Raw genomic sequence first — 27,267 nt, 5'->3', positions numbered from 1 at the left:
TGGAGGCAGCAGACTCCAATGGGGTTGTGGGTCGCGGAGAATTCTTTAGGCATTCAATAAGGAGCTGCCTGTTCTGAAAAGAGGCCTATTCAAGCAGGGCATTATGGGAAGTGGGGGTCCCTGGGAAAATGCGGTGCCCACAAGCCATTAAAATCATGAAGATATTGCAAGGTCCAAACCTTAGGACCTAATTTCTAAAGCAAGAAATGGATGGGGACCATTCCTGATAAAGACACAGCTGTTTGACCTGGAAACCATGTCCCCTAATCGCCTAGCTTTGGGGAGGAGAGGGAACTGCTATGTTCTTAGGAAAAAGGGAAATGCGCTCTGTACATGGCCAAAGGCACTTCTCTTTAGCCCACCGTTTCCACTGGAAATATGTTCTCGCCTGGCTCACACCCAGGGAAAGATGACCATTCCAGATTTAGACCTTGCTCTTAACTTATTTCAAGAACTCCAGGTTGGTCATGTGCCCTCTTTTCTCTTTTTACTCTGTTGGGAGATCCCTGAAGGACAGATGACTGATGGGGTTTTCCCAAGCTTGACTGCTCCCCCTTCCAAGACAAGTACTACCCAAACATCCAAGTTATAATGTGGGTGGGCTGGGGGCAGGAAGAGTTCTGGCTGCCACAGAAAGAACATAAGGAAGTAAGCACCTGAGTCAAGCCTGAGGCCTTCAGCAACTCCTGAGGAGAACGGCTGCCATAATAGATCTGGTTTGGGGGTCGCAGGCCGAGGATGGAAGAATATACCTTGTTTCTCACCTGCAGAGGGCAAACCAGCAGCATGTCAGCAGGCAAACCTTCTTGAGAAAGCAGTCCACGAGTGAACAAAATTTTCCTCCTTCTTTTCTCCCCACACCACCTTTTTTTGTTTACTTTTTAAAATGTCCAAGTCTGAAGAACAATTCTTGAGAACTCAAAAGCTGGTATACTGTTTTTGAGGCGAGTAGCCATGTTTGTGAGCCGCAGAAGAGTCAGATTCGAGTTCAGTAGCACCTTAAAGACCAACAAGGTTTCCATGTAGGGTTGCCAGCTCCGGGTTGGGAAACACCTGGAGATCTGGGGTGGTGGTGGTGGAGGCTGAGGAAGGCAGGGTTTGGGGAGGAGAGGGACCTCAGCAGGGTATAATGCTATACAGTCCCCCTTCCAAATCAGCCATTTTCTCCAGGTGAATTGATCTCTGTCACCTGGAGATCAGTTGTAATAGCCGGAGATCTCCAGCTACCACCTGGAGGTTGGCAGCCCTATTTCCATGGTCAAACCAAAGGTCCCCAGCCTTTTAGAGCCTGTGGGCACCTTTGGAATTCTGACAAAATGGCTGCTGCAGGAGGTGGAGCCAACTACAAATGACAGAATATGCAAGTCTGTTCATATTAGCTATGACAGGTGGATTTAGATTCAGGGGATCTAAGTGTCAAGCTAAGCTGATGTAATAACCTGGAAAGCCCCTAGAAGGCCTGAGACTGAGTTAATGAGTTGCACCTGTAGGGTGACTCAGCCTGAAGGTAATGAGTGGTACTTGGAGGGTGACTCAGCCTGTAACACTAATTGCTGCCTGGAGATGGCATCTGTATATAAGTATTTGACTCCATGAGTCTATGTCGGGAGATAGTGGTGGAAGAGTGTGTGTATAGCACTGTGAATAAACAACTGCATTTTCTACAAGCTCTACTGGTACTGGTGGTTATTCCTGGGCGTTGGCACAATCCGCCAGCTCCCGCAACAACAAAATGGCTGCCTCAGCAGTGGAGGCCACTGCACAATGTCGGGTGGGTTATGCATAATTCCAATAGTGACTCTTCCAATGGCCAACAAGAAGCCCTGCTGGGCAAAGGCTCACTTGGCCCTGCCCACTTTTTCTTTCTTTCTCAGAGAAGACTAATACGCATTTAATTTGATGGGGTAAGTTGAGTAAATGGTAAGGATAATGATAACAGCGAGTGCAATGAGTCAAGAAAAATAAGTCTGCTGACTTCAATAACACAGTTTCATTCTTGATCAATAAAAGATTCAGAGAGCTCAAGAGGAGTCATTTGATGGACAGCTTTGAAAATCAGAAGAGTAATTTTGATTTCTTTCAAGAAATACATAAGACTAGCAAACACAGTATAAAACAAGGGTTATATAGCTTCACTGCAATCCGAAACAGAGTTACTCCAGTCTGAGCCCACTGAAAAAGAGCTTAGAGTCGCATATATCTGCATGGGACTGCACAGTTAATCTCCTAACATGAAAAAGTAGCTTCCTCCTGGCGTTAATAGATGCTTTGGCATTGAAACAGTTGAAACACAGGAAAGCCACAAGGAATAAAATACAGAATTGGTTGTCTCTTATCTTCTGCCCTGCCCACTTTCTAAAATCATTTGATGGGTGCTATTTTATTGGAATGTGAAATGCTAGCGGACCTACGTACTAAATTTTTAATGCCATCAATTTTGGATAGGAACTCTTCCCCCCACTCTTTGTTTAAACTTTTACTGAACGGGTATGATCCAGAAACTACAGAAATAGTAGCCATGTTTTTGAAGCAAGCTCTAATGATAAAAATCAAACAAAAAATATAATAGCTGCTATTCCGGTTACTTGTAGACACTCGTTTTCTATATATACCTTATATTCACTGTACTCCGGCATACCTCCTTTTATTCATATTTATTGCTACAGATTTTGATATTGATGTTTTTATCATTTGCCAAATTCTGGAATACCTTGTACGATTTGTTATGCCAATAAAGGTTTTTGAATTTTGAATTTGGGTGCTAGGAAAGGAATTGGCAGGCACCACATCAGGGACCCTCGGTATAAGCTTTCAAGAGTCAAAACTTCCTTGGGGTTGTTGGTTTTTTTTGGTCATTGTGGTTGGTCTTTGCCTGGCTTTTGGTTTTTGGTTTTGCTTCAGACCGACAGAACCTCAAAAGTTACCGAGTGGGAGATTTCAGAAGAAGAGGAACAGAAGCTTGTGAGGAGGAACAGTCACCTTTTTCTTGAAGTTGAGGAAGTAGTTGGCTTGGTCAATGAAGAAGAACTCCAGAGCAGACCGGCGGAGGTTGTACCGACGAAGGTGCAGTTCCCGGAGCTGAGACAGGGGCCGCTTGAAATCGTAACCGATTCCTGGGTTGGGAGGGGGCAGAAGGGGGCACGGCACTTAACTCCCTCAAGCACGGGAAAAAAGCAAAACTCAGCACATGCTTAATTTGTCTAACTTCTCTTCCACCTTCCCACTTGGCCCTCGTAGGCAACTGGGCTATACAGTTCGTCACCAGCAGGGAATCATGCGCGGCTGTGATTTTGCATGCTTCCTTGAGGGGATTCTTCGAGGCGGGGGCGGAGCAAACATAAAAGGTCGCGTTAAAGGGGCTCTTAAGAAACTTCCTGAATGACGCTCCAGCGTGAAAAACTAAAAAAAAAATATATGCAGGGCACTTCAGCCTGGAACGCGCTGCTAATTACCAAGTATAAATGGCCACAGAGTTGGAAGGGACCACGAGGGTCATCCAGTCCAACCCCCTGCACAATGCAGGAAATTCACAACTACCTCCCACACCCCTTCCCCCCCCCAGTGGTGATCCTCGTGCTGACTCTGCTCCTTGGTCTCTGCCCTGGAAGGGATGATGGGAGGATCACATTCATCATCATCTGGAGTGGAGCAGAGAACCTGCATTGTGCAGGGGGTTGGACTAGATAACCCTGATGGTCCCTTCCAACTCTATGATTCTATGACACTCACAGTTCTCTTTTTTGTCCCCACAACATCCTTGTGAGGTAGGCGAGGATGAAAGAGAGTGACTGTCCCCAAGGACCGCCCCCGCCCCCCAGCCAGCAAGCTTCATGGCTGAGTGTGGATTTGAACCTGGGTCTCCCAGATCCTGGGAAGGCACCGACAAACCACCCTGTAAACAAAGTCTGCCTAGTAAACATTGGGATGTCACATCACCCCATGGGTCAGTAATGACCCGGTGCTTGCACAGGGGACCTTTACCTTTTTTACCTCCCAGATCCTAGTCTGACACTCTAACCACTACACATAATTCTCTCTCTGGGATGGGCTTGACCCTGGTAAGTCCCACCCCGCCGAGAATCTCGTCCTCACTGGCCTCAGACCCAAATGCGAGGCAGAAAAGGGACCACTGTCGGCCACTGGTCACACCGTAGATGGTCTAAGCTGCAGAGCATGCTGGGAGATAGAGGCTACCCCCATCCCTGCTGATACCTTCCTCGGTCTCCTCTTTGTCGCTGCTGCCGTCATAGAAGTAGAGGTGCTGGGTGGTGACCTCCAGGCGTCCCGGGACCACGGCCACTGTGGTGATCAGCTCGCAGTCCTCCGCGATCACCAGCTTCTCACGCTGACTCTGCTCCTTGGTCTCCGCCCTGGAAGGGATGATGGGAGGATCACAGTCAGCGTCATCTGGAGTGGAGAAGATAACCTGCCGCTCCACCATTCCTAAAGATCAGACAGCTTTCGGAAGCCCCTCAGATCGTACGCATCCAAAAGGAAGTATTTCTTCACACAGAGCATAGTTAATCTGTGGAACTCCCTGTCACAGGATGTGGTCAATGCTGCCTACTTGGAAGGCTTTAAAAGAAGAAGAAGAGTTGGTTTTTATATGCTGACTTTCTCTACCTTTAAGGAGTCTCAAACCGGCTTACGGTTGCCTTCCCTTCCTCTCCCCACAACAGACATCTTGTGAGGTAGGTGGGGCTGAGAGAGTTCAGAGAGAACTGTGACTGGCCCAAGGTCACCCAGCGGGCTTCATGTGGAGGAGTGGGGGAATCAAACCCGCTTCTCCAGATTAGAGTCCACCGCTCTTAACCGCTACATCACACTGGGAAGAGGACAGATTCATGGAGGAGGGGGCTATCTGTGGCTACTATTTCCCTACTTCCCTCTTTCTTCCCACACCTTTTGGTTTACTGATGGGGTGGGTTCCAACTGTTTTGAACTGCTTCTGAATTTTCCAGCAGCTGTTTTGTTGACTGAGCGCCATCAATGTGCTTTTAACTTATTACTACCTGTTTTAATAATTTTAACTGAGAGATGTATTGGTTTTATTGTAATGAATGTGTTGTGACCCGCCCTGAGCCCGGCCTTGGTTGGGGATTGAGGGCGGGCTAGAAATAATAAATAAATATGAATCATGATGGATATTTATTCCCTCCAGTACCAGAAACTGTATGCCTCCTTAAATCAGTTATTGGGGAGCTTGGGCGGGAGGATGCTGTTGCCATCTTCCTGTTTGTGGGCTTCCTAGAGCAGCTGTTCCCAAACCTTTTGAGTCATGGAGCACTTTTCAGGACAGAAATTTGTCACAGAGCACTAATTTTCACCTAGCACCTATAAACTATACTGAATGACCAATTTTTTCTTTCCAGTGACCAAATTTTTCTTTCCAATCTCTTCATGGAGCACTAGGAGAGGTTTTGCGGAGCACCAAGTGCTCCGTAGAGCACAGTTTGGGAACCGCTGGACTAGAGGCAGCTGGTTGGCCGCTCTGTGAACAGAACACTGGACTTGATCAGCATTTGGTCTGAGATCCAGCAGGGCTTTTCGTAGGTTCTTATCCAAAGGTGCCTCACGACAGAGAAGAACTTACTGATTGTCTGGGAACAGGAGTTCTTCTTCCGCCAGCTGGTCATCCTGCATTTTACTGACCTTCGCCTCCTTGGCCACTGCTAGGGGGAAGGCCTCTGCAGGCTTGGGTGAGTAATCGGCACCTGGAAAGAAGAGGAACCATGCTTAGAAACGGCTAGAGGGTAAAGTGCAAATGATGCATACCTCTTCTCTCCAGGATCAGAGGAGCATGCCTATTATATTAGGGATTGTGGAGCACAGGCAGGAGAATGCTGCTGCAGTCGTCTTGCTTGTGGGCTTCCTAGATGCACCTGGTTGACCCCAGTGTGAACAGACAGCTAGACTTGATGGGCCTTGATCTGATCCAGCAGGGCCTTTCTTATGTTCTTAAACCTTGCAGAGGCTGCAGAAAAACCAGCTCCTTCCCATTGTGGTGGCGTTCTATCTCAGCCACAAAAGCGGCTCTTTTCTCCCACTGGCAGCCCCCCTCACCAAGGTTGTCGCGAAGGGCGCTGGCCTCCGTGTGGCGGTCGAAGTGGTAATTGGGCACCAGTTTCAGCCTCATTCGGGAGTAGGTCTCCGCATTCGACAGCTTCCAGTGCATCTCGAGAGGATTTCTGAAGAGAAGGGAAGGGTGATTCACATGGAAAGACCTAATGATAGTTTCATCTTCCTGCATGTAGCCTAAAACATGGCTGATAATTTCCAGAGGGTGGCCATGTTGGTCTGCAGCAGAAGAGCTGGATTTGAGAGACAAGTAGCACCTTGAACACATGAAGCTGCCTTAGAGACCAACAAGATTTCTGGAGTACAAGCTTTGACTCTAGAAAGCTCATGCCCCCAAAATCTTGTTGGTCTCTAAGGTGGTGAAAGACTCAAACCTAGCTTTTCTAAATACATGAACCGAAGGGCAAGACTCAAAGGTATCTTGGCCCTTTGGCTCTTAGCCCCTGGTTTACAAAGCAGCTGAATCTTGATCCGTCCAAGATATACTATTGTTTGTTTTGATATACTTATATTTTCCATTAGTTGTTGTGAGCCACTCTGGGTCCCTTCAGGGAGAAAAGCCAGATATGACAAAAATCAAATAAAAGCTGCCAAGCTTCGAGAAGCCACCACTGCTGTTTTTAAGAACTAGGACAGTGATGGCGAACCTTTTAGAGACCGAGTGCCCAAACTGCAACCAAAAACCCACTTATTTATCGCCGAGTGCCAATGCGGCAATTTAACCTGAATACCACCCCCAGAGGGGGCCCAGAGGGAGAGGCTAGGGTTGCCAAGTTCCTCTTCGCCATGAGTGGGAGGTTTTTGGGGTGGCGCCTGAGGAGGGCGGGGTTTGGGGAAGGACTTCAGTGCCATAGAGTCCAATTGCCAAAGTGGCAATTTTTTCCAGGGGAACTGATCTCTATTGGTTGGAGATCACCTGTAATAGCAGATCTCCAGCTAGTACCTGGAGATTGGCAACTAGTTCCTTAGTGTTTTCTCTCTACATATCAAGACAAATGGAAAGGTGTTTGGAGGATAGCTTGTGGGCACTTCAAAGGTGGAATAGGACTGCACGCCCCTCCGCCCGCACAGACCCAGAGGGTGCCGGAGAAGCCGCTGGAGGGAAGGAAGGAAGGAAGGAAGGAAGGAAAGAAGGGAAGGGAGGGGGAAAGGGAAGGAAGGGAGGGAAAGAAAGAAAGAAAAAGAGAGAGAAAGGGAGAAAGAAATGGAGCAAGGGAGAGAAAGAAAAGGACAGAGGGAGACAGAAAAAGAAAGAGGCCATTTATGCATGGGAGGTTTTGCCTTGGATTTGCCACTCGGTGGGGCGCGGCGGCAGGCTTGTGAGAGGCGAGCAGGGTGGGGCAGAGGGCGCCTCCTTCGCACCCACCGACCAGCCATGCCCCTCCGCCCGCACAGGCCCAGAGGGCGCCGGAGAAGCCGCCGGCCATGCCGAGTGTGAGCGCTCGGCTTCTGTTCCCCGCTCTCCCACCCGCCTGGCTGGCCGCGCACGCTGCAGCGGCGGCAATGGCGGCAGCTTCTGTGGGAGAGTCCGGGGGCCACCGCCAATCATGTCGGAGGTTCCCCACCCCTGGGCTACAGCCTCCCCCATCCGGGGTGGGGCAGAGCCGGAAAGGCCAGCGGCTTGGAGGAACCGTGCGTGCCGGCAGAAAGGGCTACGCGTGCCGGAAGTGGCACCCGTGCCATAGGTTCGCCAACACGGAACTAGGAGAATCCATCTCCCCAGATGCTTCCACACTCATGGGTGGGACTTGTTTTTCTCCAGAGCATGTTTAAAGGGCTAGGCCAGGGGTCCCCAACCTTTTTGAATCTCTGGGCACCTTTTGAATTCTGACAAAGGGTGGTAGGCCCAATCACAAAATGGCTGCCATGGGAGGCAGCGCCAACCACAAAATGGTTGCCACAGGGGGCGGAACCACGCAAACTGAAGAAGCCTAAATACAAAGAGGATGAGGAGTAATTTTTTAAAAATACGTTGTTAAAGAAGAGTGAATAAAGAAGAAGAGTCGGTTTTTCTATGCCAACTTTCTCTCCCACTTAAGGAAGAATCAAACCGGCTTACAATCACCTTCCCTCCCCCTCCCCACAACAGACACCCTGTGAGGTAGGTGGGGCTGAGAGAGTGTGACCTGCCCAAGGTCACCCAGCTGGCTTCATGTGGAGGAGTGGGGAAACAAATCCAGTTCACCCGATTAGCCTCCGCCGCTCATGTGGAGGAGTGGGGAATCCAACCCGGTTCTCCAGATCAGAGTCCACCACGCTCCAAACCACCGCTCTTAACCACTACACCACGCTGGCTCTCAAAGCTGTGGTGGCAGCTACATTATTTTAATCTGCACAACCAATCGGGTATCCATTGGCCGATCAGGAGCCTTGCTGGGCAAGAATGCCACCTGGCCCCGCCCAATTTCTAAAAGCCCTTGGTGGGTGCCACAAAAGGTGCTGGCGGGTGCCATGGTGCTCACAGGCACCACGCTGGGACCCCCTAATCCAGGCGGATCCATCACACTTTCAAGAGAGACCCTGACCCGGCCGGAGGAGAAAGGACGCAGCCCCCTACCGGTCAGCCCAGGCAGAGCGCTGGGAGGTCAGCCGGCGCTTCAGGGCCCTCCACTGCTTCAGGACGGTGTTGTGGTGGTTGTTGACCTGCTTCAGCATGTTCGTGTGCCGGATGTTCTCGTACTTGGCCCGCTTCATCACCGGCTCCAAGATGAGCTCCTGGCAACGGGGGAGCCAAAGGGGACGGGGGGAGGAAGCCAAGGCAAGAAGGGGCAACAGCGTAAGGAAAGGAAGGGAACGGAGGGGTGCCCTCCAACCCCCGGGGGGATTTGGCTGAGTAGGACGCGGCAGCACGGGGTCCCACGGGAACATTCAGGGGAGAAATTCAATGAATACTGGCCAGCATATTTCTAAACAGGCCTCTGGGTTTTACTTACTGGAAACATTTATTAGCAGCCTTTCTACTGTATAGGAACTCAAGGCAGCTTACAATGTGGACTAGAAGCTTGGTTAAAAAAAAAACACCTATCTTTAGCATCTAAAAGATTTTTATAAGAGATTCTATGTCTACACAGAATTTAATTTCTTTCTGTAATTTCTTCTGGTTAAAAAATGTGTTCTTTTTCTGTCAATAAAAATTCTATTAAAAAAACAAAACAACCCAAGAAAACTGGGCATTCTTGTTGGGATCTGGTGCCAGTTAGATGGAAGAGAACGTCGCACAACATTTCTAAACAGAACTCAGTAGCCATGAGAACTCATAGCTCAGTTTTTAAAAAACACGCAAGAAAACGGGACGTTCTTGGGGTTTGGTGCCAGATCTCCCCACTGCGGTAATAACTTTTCTATTCAATCTCGTATTTATTCCATTTGCTCGCCTAGCTGAAGTTTGTGTTTTACACTCCAGAGGTGCCTTAGGGAAACTAGGATAATGTTTATATGCTTTTATAGGGCTGTTTTAAAATGTTTTAATGTTTTTACTGATTTAATAGGACATTTATATTCTGTAAGCCGCTCTGAGCCTGGTTTCAGCCAAGGGGAGAGGGGTAATAAGTGGAAATAACAAATAAAATAAATAAATCTGTGTGCACTGAAGTAGCCCTGCCCTCGCTCTCTGCACAAACTCAGGGGCACGCCCTTCCCACCTACCTGGAACTTCCTCCTGCTCTCCGCTTTCTCCTTCTCCCTCCGCAGGGAGCTGCTCATCAGGGCGTCATAACAGGAGTTCCAGAAGTTGGACATGTGGTCGTGGCTCTTGGCAAAGGTGTCCGTTTCAAACTGGGTCATGTTGGGCTGCACCTGCCGAGGGAGACCCAGCCGGGAAAGTCATGGAGCGGTTCTGACCTGCTGGGGCCACCTCTTGAGGCAGTGGATTCCACAAATTTAAGCCCCTTGCCCACCTCTAAGAGCTAAACTGCACATCATGCCAGCCATGGGTTCAACCCGTGGTCACAGATGGCATTTACTAGGTTGATACCTGCACACATAGTATTTGAGAGACTTATACTAACCAGTATTACAACAAGAACCTATTATACCAGATGTTTGAGTAATTGGGTATAGAATTTACAACATATACACATGCCTGGTTGGGTTTGAACTGTTTGTATTTGTATTCATTAATGTATTTCTGTAAATGTGTGCAGGTTTAACAAAGGGTTTTAATTAACCACTGATGAAGGCCCCATAGGCCGAAATGCGTTTGGTATGTGGTTACAGATATCAACCTCAGGAAATGCCATTGTGCTATTTTAATGCTTTTAAATAATTTTAACTTTTATATAGCGCTTCTAATAAATTATACTTTCAGCGGTTCTTGTAGGTTATCCGGGCTGTGTAACCATGGTCTTGGTATTTTCTTTCCTGACGTTTCGCCAGCAGCTGTGGCAGGCATCTTCAGAGGAGTAACACTGAAGGACTGGAGAGACACTGTCCGTCAGTGTTACTCCTCTGAAGATGCCTGCCACAGCTGCTGGCGAAACGTCAGGAAAGAAAATACCAAGACCACGGTTACACAGCCCGGATAACCTACAAGAACCAATGAACTCTGACCGTGAAAGCCTTCGACTATACTTAGCATTTATACAAAGACATATATATTTTCTTTTCACCCAACCATAGGTACCCAGCCACAGATGGCATTTTACAGAAGAATTTGACCATTGAAACAATGCTACAAGGGCCTGGCATGGGGGAAACCAATGTTCTTGTCCCCCCTCCCCATACCTTTTGAAGTAACAAACCAGCCAGCAGTTTTGGCACTTGGTGTGGGGACAAGATTGCCTCCCCTCTGATCAGGATTGGTCCTTGTGGCATTTTTTAAATTGTCATATTCTTCTGTAAAATGGCATTGAGGGCCATGGTTTGAACCCGTGTGTGCTGGAACGTGTACTTTGATCCAAGTGTTACGGTGCTCAACCCAACCAAAACCTTGTCTGTCACAAGAGATTGTTATATTTGACCTTTGGGGCCCCTCCCGTTTGTTTAGTACCCCGAGACGCGTGAAGGCTTTTGGTTTAACCCGGTGCCACTTACGTGCTTCTCGATGAAGGCGTTCCACTCCGGAGTGGTGCAGAACGACTGGAAGTCCTCAAAGAAGGTGGGGCTGCCGTTGGTGGGGGGCAGGGAAGGGAGGAAGAGCTGGAGCTGCAAAGCCTCGTAACACTGGTCCATCAGGGTGCGGATGATGGGCACCAGCCAGGATAAGGCCTCCGACTTGGTGTGGAGCAAGCGCTGGAGGGGAGTTTCCAGCTTGCCCAGCAGGTAGCAAGCCTCCTCCTTCTTTGGGGCCGAGGCCGTTTGCAAAAGGGTGTGGAGCTTCGCGTAGGCCAAGGGCTGCAGCTAGAGGAGAGAGAGGCCATTTATTCATGGAAGGCTTTGCATTGGATTTGCCACTCTTTAGATGCACTTTCCCCCCATCCATATTCTCAAAACTCAACAATAAGCCGCCATGCAGAGTTTTGAGAATTCAGATGGGGAAAATGTGCATCTATAGAGTGACAAATCCAATGCAAAACCTTCCATGAATAAATGGCCACAAACTTAAGTGGAGCAGAAGCACCGGCAGCTAACCAGAGTAGGAATCAGGGGCAGCGGGTGTGCAAGGGCCTAGATTCCAGCCCGATGCCCTGTTCTTCTCACTTACCTGCACGTCCTCCAGCATAATATAGCCGACTAGCAAACGCAGGCCGATCTGGGCCATCTCCTTCAAGTCTGAGGTGCCGTTGGCCAGGTGGTACCAGACCGCCAACTTCTCCAGCAGGCTGTTGACTCCTTCGTAGACCTGGAGTCAGAAGGAACAGTATCCCTTATCCGGACATCCGATATCCGAACTGACCCGAAAACCAGACTTTTTGAGCCGGCATGCAGGCATTACTCACAGGCCCTCAGCAGTATGCCAATTTGCATTCTGATGGTTCAATGTACACACAATTATTAAAAATACTGATTAAAATTACATTCAGGCTAGGTGTATAAAGTGTATATAAAACTTATCTGAAACATAAAGAACTTTGTGTTGAGACTTGGGCCCCATCCCCAAGATATCTCATTATGAATATGCAAAAATATTCAAAAATACAGAAAGATCTGAAATATGGACCATTTCTGGTCCCAAGCAGTCTGGATAAGGGATACTCAACCTGTATTTCCATTGGAAAAACTGGGGGGAGGGGGAAGTCCACAGAATTCCCCCATGCCTTTAGAATAATAGAATCATAGTTTTGGAAGGGACCTCAAGGGTCATCTAGCCCAACCCCCTGCACAAGGCAGGAAATTCACAACTACCTCTCCCCACACACCCCCAGTGACCCCTACTCCATGGCCAGAAGGTTACCCAAAAACCCTGTGGGATCCCTTTGCATCTCCTTTCAGAGCTTGCTGTCACCACAGTTCTAAAGGAGAAAGCGAGATTTCCTAGGTCAGCACACCTGGCCAGGTAGCCACTCACCTTCTCGCTCCACAAGGCCGGGTTGCTCTGGCCCTCTGAAAACAAGAAATCTTGAAGGAGGCGCAGAAGCTTCAGCGCGTTCTGGGTCAGGCCGGGCAGCATCGCCGGAGTGGACTCCTTAATGTCTGTCAAGGCTGACTCCAACATCATCTCCAGGAGACTGGGCGGGACGAGAACGCACCAGATGGGGAAGTCAGGTTTCCGCTTACAGCTAATCGTGTGTCATGATTTCTTGACAGTGGCTAGCCACACTGCATTCATGGCTCATATATTAAGCCGGGGGTTCCCAATGTGTTTTTAGAAAGTGGGTAGGGCTAGGTGGGGCTCTTGCCTAGCCGTTGGGCAGCAGATTGGCTGTACAGACTGCAATAATGTGAAGAACATAAGAACATAAGAGAGGCCCTGCTGGATCAGACCAAGGCCCATCAAGTCCAGCAGTCTGTTGGCCAACCTGGTGCCTCTAGGAAGCCCCCAAACAAGCCTGTGCTCTGAAGCACCTAATATAATAGGCCTGTTCCTCTGATCCTGGAGAGAATAGGGATGCATCATGACTAGTATCCATTTGGACCGGTTTCCATGGATAGCCCTCTCCTCCATGAAGATGTCCCCTCCCCTCTACCAAGTTGATACCCACAACTGTAGTCTCCCACCCTGTGGTCTCCCGGGATCCTTCGGCACTCCACCCACTATGCCACGCTGCCTCTCTTTGGCTTGTAATGACTCTTTGAGCATTCTTCCACCCCACATCACTCCATTTAATGCATGCTCCTCTATTCACAGGCAGCAATTTAGCTGAACGGAAGAGCGTGGCACGTATTTTACACCTTTTTGGCTCCCTCCGCATGCCCTCTTTCCTGCATTAAAAGCCAGGGCAGCAGACCATGGTGGGAAAACTCAGGTGGGGTTTTCAACCCTCAGTCCTGCTCCATGAAAGGACCAGACCCTCCCCCCTGGTCCGCCCTCCTACCTGCGCTTGATCTCATCCGGAGGGCGCACCAGCTCGCAGGCCGAGCCCAGCTTGGTGAGGACGGAGAAGACCTGCCCCCGCTCCTTCCAGGCTGCATCGTCCCACCCCTCCACCCCTTGCCAGGTCACGGAGAAGATGATGTTGGTCAGAAGGTTGCAGAGTTCCTCCTCGGGGGTTTGCTGCAGAGGACGAGAACCAGGGAGAGGCTGCGGGATTCGGATGCCGAGTTTTCGCAAGGCAACCTGTTTTGTTTAGATTTATGGAACCCCTTTCCGTTCCGTCAAACCTACTGGCCTTCTCCCCCCACCCTCCCAAAGAGCACAAGAGAAGAGGTGCTTCATTAGCAGCCTTTGCTTGCATCTAATCCCTTGATTAGATTGCTTGCACCTAATCCCAGGAGCCCCGTGGTGCAGAGTGGTAAACTGCAGTACTGCAGTCCAAGCTCTGCTCATGACCTGAGTTCAATCCCAACGGGAGTTGGTTTCAGGTAGCCGGCTCAAGGTTGACTCAGCCTTTCATCCTTCTGAGGTCGGTAAAATGAGTACCCAGCTTAATGGGCGTAAAGGGAAGATGACTGGGGAAGGCACTGGCAAACCACCCCGAAAATAAAGTCTGCCTAGGAAATGTTGGGATGTGACGTCGCCCCATGGGTCAGGAATGACCCGGTGCTTGCACAGGGGACCTTTAACTTTACCTTTTTAATCCCTTGAACCCAGGATTCTGCTTTGATCCTCTGTCAGAGTGTAAGCTCCTTGGGGCAGGAACCCCTTTGTCTGGTTATGCTGTAAAGTCCAACCCCCAAAACATTAAACAAGGCTTTCCTGGTCTGCTCTCAACACTCACCCCTGGTGAAGAATAGGTTGTGTGGCACTTTGCTTCACAGCCACTGTAGCTTGATCAGGGGGTGCTGCTGTCTTCTACAAGACTATCTAGAACGCTGTTCTGTGGTTCTGGTCCAAAGTTCCCCTGCTGCACAATTTCACTCTCTGCTCCCCCACCCATTTCCATCATCTCCTTTTATCCTGCCCTTCCTCGGAAGAGTGTACAAGGTTCTCCTCTCCTCCACTTTACCCTCACAACAACCCTGCGAGGTAGGCTAGGCTGACTGGCCCAAGGTCGCCCAGCGAGCTTCCACAGCAGAACAGAGATTCGAACATGGGTTTTCCCTGGTCCTAGTCAGATACCCCAACCACTGCTTTACAGGGGGCCCCCTTCCCAAGACCCTGGGTACGATAGGGAGGGCACACAAGGCTGCATGAGGTCGAGTCACACGGTGGGTCCTAGACAGACATTTTTCCAGGCCCTGATATCCAACAGGGAGCAAAGCTAGGACCGTAGCCACATAAATCAGTTGCTCGACACTTCCTGCCCCACATTCTAGCGAGGACACCTTGAGTCCCATCAGCACATGAACGCACGAAGCTGCCTTATACTGAATCAGACCATCAAAGTCCATCAAAGTCAGTACTGTCTACTCAGACAGGCAGCGGCTCTCCAGGGTCTCAGGCAGGGGTCTTTCACATCACCTATTTGCCTAGTCCCTTTATGTGGAGATGCCGGGGATTGAACCTGGGACCTTCTGAATGCCAAGCAGATGCTCTACCACTGAGCCATGGCCCCTCCTGAGCCACGCCCCTGCACCAATGAGGAAACTCACTTGAGGGTTGCTCGTGTTGGAGATGTTGTCGCTGGGCAAGGTCTCCTGGTAGCTGGTCTCATCCAGCACGTTGGAGAGGCTGGAGCTTTTCCGTGCCCGCGTCCCCGGGAAGGGCTTGAAGTTCTCCAGAGGGGAAGGGGTTCCAGGCAAGCTGACCGGCGTCTGGTTCCCACTCTCGGCCGTAGCTGCTGAGCTGGTGCTGCCCAGGTCCAGGCCGAGGTCGAAGGGGGACATGGCGAAGGGAGAAAGAGGGTGGTAGACCCTGTCCACATGGACCGTGTCTCCGGCGTGGGTCTCGCCCTGCCCGGGAAGGTCAATGATGTTGGAAGAGGAGGAATGGCTGGTGAGATCTAAGGAGTCAAAGGACTTGAAGCCGTAGGGGTGGAAAGTTTTGCCTCGCTGGTTGGTGGGGGAGATGGAGTGGTCCGAGAAACCTTCCGAAAGCTCCTGGTCCGAGGCCTCGTAGCCCAGCGGGAGGAAGACATCGAGGTCCTGGAGGTCCGCAGTGGCTGGGCTGAGGGCATCCGCGGGCTCCTTCCCCATGTCAGAAGCCGGCTGGCTGGAGATCCTCAGGAGTTCGAGGCAGCCCCCGCCATTGCTGGAGCCGGACAAGCTGTGTTGGCGGGACTCATAGGACTCCTTGACGTACAGCTTGGTGAGAGTGTCTTGCCAGCTGGCCAGCTTGGCCAGTTGCTTCACCATGTCATGCTGGGAGTAGATCAGGTGGAAGAGCTTGGAAGAAGAAGAAGAGTTGGTTTTTATATGCTGACTTTCTCTACTTTTTAAGGAGTCTCAAACTGGCTTACAATCACCTTCCCTTCCCCTCCCCACAGCAGACACCTTGTGAGGTAGGTGGGGCTGAGAGAGTTTGGAGAGTACTGTGACTAGCCCAAGGACACCTAGCAGGCTTCATGTTGAGGAGCGGGGAAGCAAACCCGGTTCACCAGATTAGAGTCCGCCACTCATGTGGGTGAGTGAGGAATCAAACAAAATCAAGTCACCTAAAAGGATACCCATAAAGCAGACATCAGCTTAGCAGCAAACCAGAGTAACTTTTTAAAAAAAGATGTAAGTCCTCTATTGAAAGCCTGGGTAAACAAAAATGCTTTGGAAGAGCACATATAGGCCAGCTTCTAGGGAAGGGGATTTCAAACGCAAGGAGCCACCCCTGACAAGACCCTCCAGATGGGAAGGGGTTCAGGGACCGAGAGCAGGGCTTGGGAAGAAGGTCTTAACCGGTGGAGCAGACAGCACAGGAGGAGATGTTTCTTCAAGCACCCCAGCTCTTAAGAGTAGGCAGTATTGGGGTGATGGTCTGGCTTGGTTGAAGACTGTCACGCATGGCAGATGCTGGAAACAACTCTCTTCCTCCCTCCAACAGGAAGTGCTTTGGAAACGCAAGTTCCTGGCCATGCTTCCGACTCACCTTTCTGCAGATGTCCAGCCTGACGGTCAGTTCTGCCCGGTGGGACAGGTAAACCACCGCCACCAAATCTTTGTAGTTTGGGGTGTCTAGGAAGCAAGGAAAAGAGCGGAACGTCAGAACCCAAATACATGAAGAGGTGCCGTTATAGGCATAGCCTCAGCTACAGCAGAAGGGGGATTTGAACCTGGGTCTCCCTGATCCTAGTCTAACCACTACACCATACTGGCTGTCAATGGCTCTCTCTGCTATGGAATGCAGCCTTTTCGGGGATGATACAGTTTCTTGAGATTTTACAGTCAATGATAAGGTAGAACTTAATCCCCTCTACTGGCAGTGCCAAGTTCTAGAGAGAACTGGACGGCTCCACCCCACCATCAGTCCTCCTACACAAGAGACGTGGTACTAGATCCTCCCAGCTTGCTTTAAAGTATGTTAAGAGCAGCCCTGCCAGATCAAGCCAGTGGCCCATCTAGTCCAGCATCCAGTCTCACACAGTGGCCAACCAGTTCCTCTGGAGGTCCAACCAACAGGGCACAGAGGCCGAGGCCTTCCTCTGATGAGAACCTCAGAAGAGCCCTGCTGGATCAGACCCGTGAGGGTCCATCTAGTCCAGCATCCTGTCTCACATAGTGGCCAATCAGTTCCTCTGGAGGTCCAACAACAGGGCACAGAGGCCGAGGCCTTCCCCTGATGCTGTCTTCTAGCACTCATCTTCAGAGATCTGTTGACTGTGACACAGAGATAGGTGTTGCCTGGATGCAAGCAGCTATGGATCCACAAGACCCAGAGGCTTAATGGAAAATGCCCAAAGTCATTTGGATATTGGGAATCACCGCAGAAGCAGGTCAACCCAGGAAAGAGAAATGCCCGGCCCAGACCAGCGTTCTTTGGGACTGATCTAAACATCTTCTTCTTGGGGAAAACAGGATCGGCCTTTTCTTCAGTCATTTGCGGGGTAGTCTTTGGGAAGGGGAAACTTTCCCTGTTTTTCTCATGAAATATTTCTTCTGAGAACAGACGTCCCCCAGCTTTGCTCCAACTGGTATCAGATTCTTCTTCACTCCCACACAGTGTCACTTGCAACCCCTCGGCATTTAACCAGCACGTCTTGCCTTACCTGATCCGAGCACCTGCTCCAAGAGGTGGCGGAAGAGCTGCATAGAGACGGGGATGTCATTCAGGTGGGAGATGAAGCCCTGGTAGCCGATGTCCTTCAGCTTCAGGCGGTGTTTGCTACGCTCACTCACCTTCTCATACTTCAGCAGCTTGTTTAGGATCTGTGTGTGAAAAGGAGAATGCAACGAGTCGACTGGGGGCCCTCCCTCAATTTAGAACGAACACTTCCTCTGTGGATCACCCTTCTTTGGCAACAGCAAGGCCTGAAGGACTCCACCTGGCTGGGTCTCCTCCTCCTCCTCTCTTCATATGTAGGCAGTGGAGAGCCTCCATCAGAACCCCAGAAAAAGGACCACCCCCTTTCCAGGTCTGGGGCTGTGGCTCAGTGGCAGAGCATCTGCTTGGCATGCAGAAGGTTCCAGGTTCAATCCCCGGCATCTCCAGTTAAAAGGACCAGGCAGGTAGGTGATGTGAAAGACCCCTGCCTGAGACCCTGGAGAGCCGCTGCCCTATCTGAGTAGACAATACTGACTTTGATGGACCGAGGGTCTGATTCAGTATAAGGCAGCTTCATGTGTTCATGTGTCTAGCGAGACGTGCCCTGAACATTATATAAAATCAGATTGCATAAATATTCCAGCATTGTGAGGTCCGAGGGAGACCGGGGTTCCTAGATTTTGTTTGTTCTCAGTCTCTCCCCATCCCTGGCAGGCTTATCCCTAGGCCATGTTTTCTCACATCCCCAGTTTCCTCTGTCCCACTTCAGTTCCTCAGGTGTCACGTGCAGACAAGTGGAAACTGAGCATAGAGAAGTTTGTTATGTGTTTTATGTTATTTGAAGTCACAGGAAAAAGATTCCTGTGGTGGGGTGGGGGAGCGTTATTTCCAATAGCAAGTGGTGTGTCTGCTGTACCATCTTGGTCCACATGAACACATGAAGCTTGAACTGAATCCAGTCACTGGTCCATCAAGGTCAGTACGGTCTACTCAGACTGGCAGCGGCTCTCCTTTCAGGCAAAGGACTTGCACATCACCTGCCCACCTAATACTTTCAGCAGGAGATGCCAGGGACTGAACCTGCGACCTTCTACATGTCAAGCAAATGCTCTACCACTGAGCCACAGCCCCTCCCCAATTGTAAGGTTTATCCTATTGTTTGGGGAGGGACCGTGGCTCAATGGCAGAGTATCTGCTTGGCATGCAGAAGGGTCCCAGGTTCAATCCCCGGCATCTCCAGTTAAAGGGACTAGGCAAGTCGGTGATGTGAAAGACCTCAGCCTGAGACCCTGGAGAGCTGCTGCCGGTCTGAGAAGACAGTACTGACTTTGATGGACCTTGATGGTCTGATTCAGTAGAAGGCAGCTTCATGTGTTCAATATAATAAGGCAATTCCAGGGCGATTTTATTCTGGACAATAGGGGAGGGTGTTGAAGCCCATGAAAAATGGCTTTCTCCAAAGGCAGAGTTCATATCGGGCACGATTCACCACAAACACAACAATAAAAGACACTATGAAGCCTCCCGAAATGGACCAGGTGGTGGCATTTTGTTCTTTGGAGCCGCGATACAGAGGACCTTCTGACACTGTCAAGTCATCTGGAGCAGAACAGTGGTTCGAGGCAGCTCCTCGCTTTATGGCAGTGCCTGAACTGAGCCAGACATCAGCCAAGGATCTAGCCAAGTACACTGACAGACTAGATGCTAGAGAGGAGCGGAAGACAGAATTCTCTCACCTTGAATATCCTCTCGCGCACGTCATCAGAGAACTTCCTCTGTACGAGAAGTGAGAAGAAGATCTCTACGTTTCCTGGCTCAAACAGGAATGTGAAGAGCTGTTCCTGGGCAGGGGAGCTCTTCTGCAAACTGTGCATCACTTCCAGTACCCCGCACACCTGCCGGAGGCACCAGAATACTTTGCATTGGTACAGGGGGGTTGGGACCGTATAAAAAGCTTCTCACAGATTTCGCAGGTCCACAGCCAGGACCAAAAAACAAAATAAAATTGCAAAAAGTGGCCAGATTTCACAGTTCTGCAGTTGGGACCCAAAAACAAAAAAAATTAAAAATTAAAAATTAAAAAAAAATAAACAAAACAAAAAAACTTGAAAATTGTAACAATTCACATGTTTGCTGATCAGGACCAAAAATTTTAAAAAACTGCAAACTGTGAAAACAGCCAAACTTTTCCGTAGTCCGCGCACAAAAACTAAAACAAATAAAAAATTGTGAAAAAAGATGAAACTTTCACACATCCACAGTCAGAAACCAAAAACTCAAAAAACCTTGAAAATCACAGAAAACAGCCAAATTTTCAAAAGTCCATGGTCAGGACCCGAAAATTAAAGAAGAAGAAGAAGCAATCTAAAATCATGAAAATGGTCAGGACCTAAAAACTCAAAATACACAAAAATTGTAAAAAGTGGCCAGGTTTTCACAGGTCCATCAGCAGGACCTGAAAACTCACCCCCCCCCCGCCAAATCCTTCCTGTTCTTCCACTCCACCTTCCCTCATTTCACTCCTCCCCACAGACCCTGTCCTGCATAGTTTTGTCCAAACGGTTCCTTTGACGCTTCACAGTTGTCAAAAGGGGCACCTTCTTCCTCTTTCTGGTAGGACCCAACTTTTCAACCTCACAGTGAAGCTAGTATTGTCCTCTTCACAATGCATACCCATGGCCAATTATGAACTTGGGACAGAGGCGAAATTCGATTGGGGTGCTCCATGATCGAGAGCTCAGCCCCACCCACCACCCCACTGCACTGGGGCTACATCCCAGACATCTTGGGCAAGGTGAGGAGAGGGGGGGCGGGGCACATGAGAAAACTCGGGTTTGTTTGTGGTGTCTGAATGGAACACGGCTTCTTCCCGTACCTGGTGTTCGTCATTCACAGCAGCGAGGTAGTTGAGGGAGCTCTGCATCTCCTCCGTGGAGAAGTTTCTGCACAAGAAGTCCTTGACCAGGCTGAAGAGAGATGTCTGCACTGTCCTGATGTCGTCCGCCGCCACCGGCTTCTCCTTGTAAGTCCTGGGAGGGGGAGGGCACAAACTGCGCTTAACCACCTTGGCTGCCTTACTGTCCATTTAGAGTGGAAGGTGACATCAATCACAGTTGACTCATGATGATCCTGTAGGGCAAGGGGTGTCAAACATAAGGCCCAAGGGCCAGATCCGGCCCCTTGAGAGTTCTTATTCAGCCCACGAGCCAACTGAGGCAGCCACCCCCACACACACACTCTCAATATGGGGGTGGTGAGGCATGGTCCGGCCTGACCAAGTGACATTTATGTCATATCTGGCCCTCGAAACAATTCTGCTGTGAACATATGCAAGAGGAAAACACAACACTTTTTTAAAAAAAGGATATGTCTTTCTTCTTTTAAAACGCTAATTGAGCAAGGAAGCCAGTTTCAAGTATTGAAACCGAGGGAGGCAGAAGGGTTAAAACCTATTTCTTTCCAACATGCCCCTGAGGCAAACCGAGGCATCATGAGCTTGCAATTTCCATGTTATGGATGGGCCAAATGATCCTATTTGAGCATGCGCATAATGCACTTACCATGTCCTGGCACACTCTCTTCCGATGGCTGCCCTGTATCCAGATGTGTTACTGGGCCCCGATGTGGACCACAATGTGAAAATTATGAAGATAACATAGAATTAACTGGCACTTTCTTCTATAATTCACATGGTGTCTTTTAAGGTGTAGAAAAGACTTCAGCTCACCCATAATAGGTCCTGATGGAGTCTAGGATGTACTGGACCCCGTACTTCTTCCGGATCCTTTGTTTGTGATCCTTAATTATGTTGGACAAGTACTGGATATGGCCTGTAAATAACGAAGTGCAGAGTGACCAAAGACAGATGGGCATATTTCAAAGGTAGCTGCATTAGCCCAAGGCAAATCCCAAAACCAGATTCCCAAAATACCATTTATTGGAACCAACCAAAACAACACAATGTGCAAATTTCTGAGTTGTGAAACATCTCCCCCTGCGTTGTTTTTTTTAATATCCAGACTGGTGATGAGTTCTAGTAGAACTCAAAAGTTTTCATAATGTTTTGTGCCAATTTGGTTGGTCTTAATAAAAGGTATTCTCTCCAGGATCAGAGGAGCAGGCCTGTTATATGAGGTGCTGTGGAACACAGGCAGGATAATGCTGCTGCTGTCGTCTTGCTTGTGGGCTTCCTGGAGGCACCTGGTTGGCCACTGTGTGAACAGACTGCTGGACTTGATGGGCCTTGGTCTGATCCATCAGGGCTTTCCTTATGTTCTTATGTATTGCACGGTCTTTACTTTTGGTACTGCCGAGAAACAGATGGCTTGCCTCAAGTCCAACTTGGCTGGCTTTTGAGTGAAGCTTGCGCGTCACACCTTTCAAGGCAATCTAAATTCGAGTCCAGTCGCACCTTACAAACCAACAAGATTTTCAGGGTACAAACTTTTGAGAGTAAGAAAAGAAGAAGAGTTGGTTTTTACACCCCGATTTTCTCTACCTTTAAGGAGACTCAAACTGGCTTACAATCGCCTTCCCTTCCTCTCCCCACAACAGACACCCTGTGAGGTAGGTGGGGCTGAGAGAGTTCGGAGAGAACTGTGACTAGCCCAAGGTCACCCAACAGGCGTCTTGTGGAGGAGTGGGGAAACCAGCCCTGTTCTCCAGATTAGAGTCCACCATTCTTAACCACTGCACTATGCTGGCTTCGTCAAAAGCTTTGACTCTCGAAAGCTCATACCCTGAAAATTTTGTTGGTCTCTAATGTGCTCCTGGTCTCGAATCTAGCTCTTCTATCCTCCAAGGTGCATTCTCTGCTACTCTACACAATAAAAGTGCCATGCGGAGGCTAATTTAATTTACGCCACTGGGCAGGCTGTTAATCACACAGGTAAAGCTGTTCCCCAGGGAGCAGATTATCGCTGCATCTTTGGGGCAATGTCACCTTGAAGAAAGTCGCTCCAACAACACGGGGCACCTCCCTACTGGATCGCATGCAAACCGCCCTACGCTTACCCAGCCGGACAGCGAAGTCGCTGTTGCTCCAGATGCGGAAGTCGAAGAGCAGATACTGGTAGAGAAGGTGCAGCAAAAGATGGTGTCCTTCGGAGGCCACCTGGTCCATGAGAATCTGAGATGCCATCAGCACGTTCATGTCCATCATCTGGCTCGGGACCTGGGGGGGCAGAGAGGGTGGGACACCCGCATGAATGGAACGGGGCCCGACTGACTCCTGGGCCATTTTTGCACAGTCAATTTTGATGCTCACTCAAAGCTCTTTTTAAAAATGCAACTTTAAAAAGGCCTTTTCACGGTCCCAACGCAAAAGGAGAAGTTCCACTCCCCCCACTCGCCTGCTCCTTTGTTCCTGTATGCATAGCCATTAGCATATGCATAGCTAATGCGCCTCTGTTGTTTTGCATTGTTCCTTGAGGAAGATTCTTCACAGCTAATACCATTAAGTGGTATTAAGTGGGCTCTTTTGTAAAGCAAAGCAGGTCTGTGCCGGCTTCGCAGTCACTTCCGGAATGAGGGTTCAGTGTGCAAAATTCAAAAAAATATGCGGGGCACTTCAGCCTGGAACACGCTGCTATTTACCATGCAAAAATCCCCCTGAAGTGTACATCCTGAGCAGGTATTTATACTCCAAGCTACAAGCAACAGAGAGGCAGGATGCTATTTGGGTAGTGTTAGGGGACATTTGAAAGGTGGAGCGTGCTTCTTTTGCTTAAAAAGACGACTCACAAGTTTTAAATTGAAATAGTCAATAAACCGGCCATTGAAGAGTGCTCAGACCATGAATCTCTTCTCGTAACCACTGGCTGGATTATAGACCGCGCACCCGTCCACCCAACCTAGCTGGACTCCCCCCATAACTTAACCCTTCCACAAGATCCCAGGCCGCTTGGCCTAGCCTGACGCCAAAACACCTACGTTCTGGAGCAGGGCGCCAATTATTGCCGGCCCGTGGCCCTGGACCAGGCTCTCTTGATTGACAGGGTGACCTCGGATGAAGTTTTTCACCAAGAGGAGGAGGGCGGCCACCCCGTTTTTCTCCAGACGGCTTTCTGCAAACGGAAGAGGCACACCTCAGTCAGCCCCAAGGGGGGGAAAAGGTAGCGTATCTCATTGGAAAGAGAAGGACTGGGATGGCAAAAGATATATTTGGAACCCCCAAACGGACTTGACCGGATTAACGCCTCTCAAGGGTCAATCCCCATGGGAGATTTTTCCTTCCCTGACTGTAAAATCAATCCGGTCTTAGTGTGAAAGTTTAGAAGAAGAAGAGTTGGTTTTTATATGCCAACTTTCTCTACCACTTAAGGGAGAATCAAACCGGCTTACAATCACCTTCCCTTCCCCTCCCCACAACAGATACCCTGTGAGGTAGGTGGGGCTGAGAGAGCTCTAAGAGAGCTGTGACTACCCCAAGGCCACCCAGCTTGCTTCATGTGGAGCAGTGGGGAAACCAACCTGGTTCACCAGATTAGCCTCCGCCACTCATGTGGAGGAGTGGGGAATCAAACCCGGTTCTCCAGATTAGAGTCCACTGCTCCAAACCACCGCTCTTAACCATTACACCACACTGGCTCTTTAGAATATAATGCCCCCCTTGCCCTGCCCAATTATTGCAGAGCAATGGGGTCTGGAAGCAATTTTCCGCTAGGCCAGACTGGCCAGGGATCCTGGAGGGTTTTTTTCCCTACCATCTTCTGGGCATGGAGTAGGGGGTCACTGGGTGTGTGTGTGTGGGGAGGTAGTTGTGAATTTCCTGCATTGTGCAGGGGGTTGGACTAGATGACCCTGGTGGTCCCTTCCAACTCTATGATTCTACAAACAGTGATGCATCGGTAACCTGAGGATTTCCCCAGTGGGATGAGCATGCCCTGGGCGTTCCGGGAAGAGGTCAGCTCCGGGCCGACCAGGTCGTGGGTTTCCTGATGGTCTTCCGACTCCTTTTTCTGAGACGCCACCTGATCCAGCAGGGGGAGCAGCACCCCCATGCCGCCGACGCAGTTGACCACGTCCTGTGGGAAATGCAAACGATGCCTCAGGAGACGGTTTGGAGCAAATCGGTAATCGATATCAAAACAGCAAGCAATTAAAAGAAGCAATTTTTAAAAAGCACAGGAACGTTATTATTTTATGGTTTATTTTTCTGCAGATGGCTAGGGACACCGTCGGGCGGCCAAAGCTAACCTCAGCGGTTTCCAACGGCGACATGCTCTACAGACATTCCTCAAATCCAGCCTTCTCTGCAATTTATGATCTTGCTTCCCTAAAGCTCTGCATATCTGAGTCTGCTGTATTTTCACACCTAGGGCTGACTTGGCAGGTGAATTCATAGGCTGGGGCAAGCAGTCTTTTTGGCCCAAGGGCCGATAATAAAAAGCAACCTCTTCCTGTGCAGATGTTGGTGGGACAGCAAAACGGAAAGTGTGGGGAAGAAGTAGAGTTGGTTTTTATATGCCAACTTTCTCTACCACTTAAGGAAGAATCAAATCAGCTTACAATCACCTTCCCTTCCTCTCTCCATAACAGACACCCTGTGAGGGAGGTGGGGCTGAGAGAGCTCTAAGAGGGCTATGACTAGCCCAAGGTCATCCAGCTGGCTTCATGTGTAGGAGTGGGGAAACCAGCCCAGTTCACCAGATCAGAGTCCACCACTCCAAACTAGGGCTCTTAACCACTACTCGCTGAAGATGGTGCTGTAACAGGAGCAGAGGTAAAGAGCTCCCGCGTTGTAGTGAAGTTTTATGACTTTTAACCTTAACCACTACACCACGCTGGCTGGAGAGACAAGGATTGCTGCTAGGTGCTCACCCGAGCCCCAGCTTGTGGCTGTCAACATCTGGCTCACAAAAAAAGGATGTACAACGTGTCCATTTCCTTCTGCCATGCCTCTTGCCTCAGTTTACTTGCCAGGACCTCAGAGGCAGAGAACAGTTTGGAGTTCTACTGATGGCCACGCTCATGAAGACGCAACCTCCTACCTTGACGTCCCAGTTCACCACTTTGTGCCCCGTCAGCCTCCCGTCAAAGAAGTGATTCGGGGAGAGGTCCAGGCAGATGTTGCTTTTGCAAGCCTAGAAATCCGCACAGGAGAAAGACACGGTGAATAAAAGACGACACACAAAGCATCTCTGGACCCAGCATGTATCAAGGGCCACCTCCTGCCATTCTCTCAGGCTTTCCTTAGAGGGTTTGCTGCAAGTTCCCCCACCGCTGGAGGCTAGAATCATAGAGTTGGAAGGGACCACCAGGGTCATCTGGTCCAACCCCTTGTACAATGCAGGAAATTCACAACTCCCTCCCCACACCTCCAGTGACCCCTACATGCCCAGAAGATGGGACAAAAAACCCCTCCAGGACCCATGGCCAATCTGGCCTGGAGGAAAACTGCTTCCTGACCCCAAAGTGGTGATCTGCATTACCCTGGACATGTAAGAAAGGGCCATGAGAGACAAACACTGACACAACCCTTCCTGCCCTATCTGCCTAAGTTCACAGAATCAGCCTTGCTGACAGATGGCCATCTAGCCTCTGCTTAAAAACCTCTAAAGGAGGAGAGCCCGCCACCTCCCGAGGAAGCCTCTTCCACTAAGGAACCGCTCTGTCAGGGAGTTTTTCCTAACATTTAGCCAGAAACACTTTTGATTTAATTTCAACCCATTGGTTCTGGTCCGACCTTCTGGGGCAGCAGAAAACAACTTGGTACTCTCCTCTATATGACAGCCTTTCAAGTCCTTGAAGATGGTTATCATATCACCTCTCAGTCATCTCCTCTCCAGCCCAAACATACCAAGCAAGAACAGGGCCTTCTCAATAGTGGTACCAAAAGCATGCAATCCCTCCACCAGATCTCTCTTCTCCTTCTTTGCTGGCTTTTAGATACCACACAGAGGCAGTTTTGTTCTAGACGGTATTTGAGGTGAGAAGTGATAATTGATTCATCTTTGATTTGCTAGTGGTTTGGTTCATCTCCTTCCCCTCTCTGTCTGTCATGTGACATTGCTGTTTTCTGCTGATATAAATTCATGCCATGATAGATTTTAATTGACTGTCAGAGACCCTAGAGAATGCTCTGCCTGAAATCACTAAGATTCTGATAAGATAATGTATCACTGCCTTAAGCATATTCTTTACCCCTTCTTGGAAGAGACGGCTGGAGACAATCTCATACCTGTGGTGTGTAATACAGAAGGAGCTTGCTACTGAGCTCCAGGAAATCCCCTTCTGGCTTAAATGGCGATGTAACATTCGGTCCTGTGGGGGGAAACAGAAGAGAAGAAAATGGAGCTTTCAAACATGCATTGCAAGAAGCAAGATCTAGTCTCATCAGGTCTGATGTGAGGAAGAAGAGGAGTAGGAGTTGGTTTTTATATGCCAACTTTCTCTACCACTTAAGGGAGAATCAAACCGGCTTACAATCACCTTCCCTTCCCCTCCCCACAACAGACACCCTGTGAGGGAGGTGGGGCTGACAGTGTCACTAGCCCAAGGTCACCCAGCTGGCTTCATGTGGAGGCGTGGGGAATCAAGCCCGGTTCTCCAGATTAGAGTCCACCACTCCAAACCACCGC

The 27,267-nt window shown here is 49.6% G+C and overlaps 1 protein-coding gene across 1 annotated transcript in view; it reads right to left on the bottom strand.

Moving 5' to 3' along the window:
- NBEAL2 (neurobeachin like 2) overlaps positions 1-27,267 on the bottom strand; it is a 149,730-nt gene that overhangs the window by 15,643 nt on the left and 106,820 nt on the right. The window contains exons 17-38 of the mRNA XM_056857150.1: positions 26,868-26,950; positions 25,678-25,770; positions 24,540-24,711; positions 23,618-23,751; positions 22,700-22,859; positions 21,414-21,516; positions 20,562-20,715; positions 19,423-19,581; positions 17,691-17,850; positions 16,574-16,659; positions 15,148-15,879; positions 13,491-13,669; positions 12,524-12,683; positions 11,720-11,857; positions 11,110-11,415; positions 9,724-9,873; positions 8,636-8,793; positions 6,064-6,188; positions 5,594-5,714; positions 4,213-4,370; positions 2,980-3,113; positions 657-764 (exon numbers count right to left, since the gene is read on the bottom strand). Coding sequence (XP_056713128.1) covers positions 657-764; positions 2,980-3,113; positions 4,213-4,370; positions 5,594-5,714; positions 6,064-6,188; positions 8,636-8,793; positions 9,724-9,873; positions 11,110-11,415; positions 11,720-11,857; positions 12,524-12,683; positions 13,491-13,669; positions 15,148-15,879; positions 16,574-16,659; positions 17,691-17,850; positions 19,423-19,581; positions 20,562-20,715; positions 21,414-21,516; positions 22,700-22,859; positions 23,618-23,751; positions 24,540-24,711; positions 25,678-25,770; positions 26,868-26,950 — 3,773 coding nt within the window. The remainder of the gene's footprint in view (positions 1-656; positions 765-2,979; positions 3,114-4,212; positions 4,371-5,593; positions 5,715-6,063; positions 6,189-8,635; positions 8,794-9,723; positions 9,874-11,109; positions 11,416-11,719; positions 11,858-12,523; positions 12,684-13,490; positions 13,670-15,147; positions 15,880-16,573; positions 16,660-17,690; positions 17,851-19,422; positions 19,582-20,561; positions 20,716-21,413; positions 21,517-22,699; positions 22,860-23,617; positions 23,752-24,539; positions 24,712-25,677; positions 25,771-26,867; positions 26,951-27,267) is intronic.

Source organism: Euleptes europaea, chromosome 11, assembly GCF_029931775.1.
Source record: "Euleptes europaea isolate rEulEur1 chromosome 11, rEulEur1.hap1, whole genome shotgun sequence".
Classification (NCBI taxonomy): Eukaryota; Metazoa; Chordata; class Lepidosauria; order Squamata; family Sphaerodactylidae; genus Euleptes; species Euleptes europaea.
Note: the sequence above shows the minus strand (reverse complement) of the source record. Positions and strands in the feature narration are given on the sequence as shown.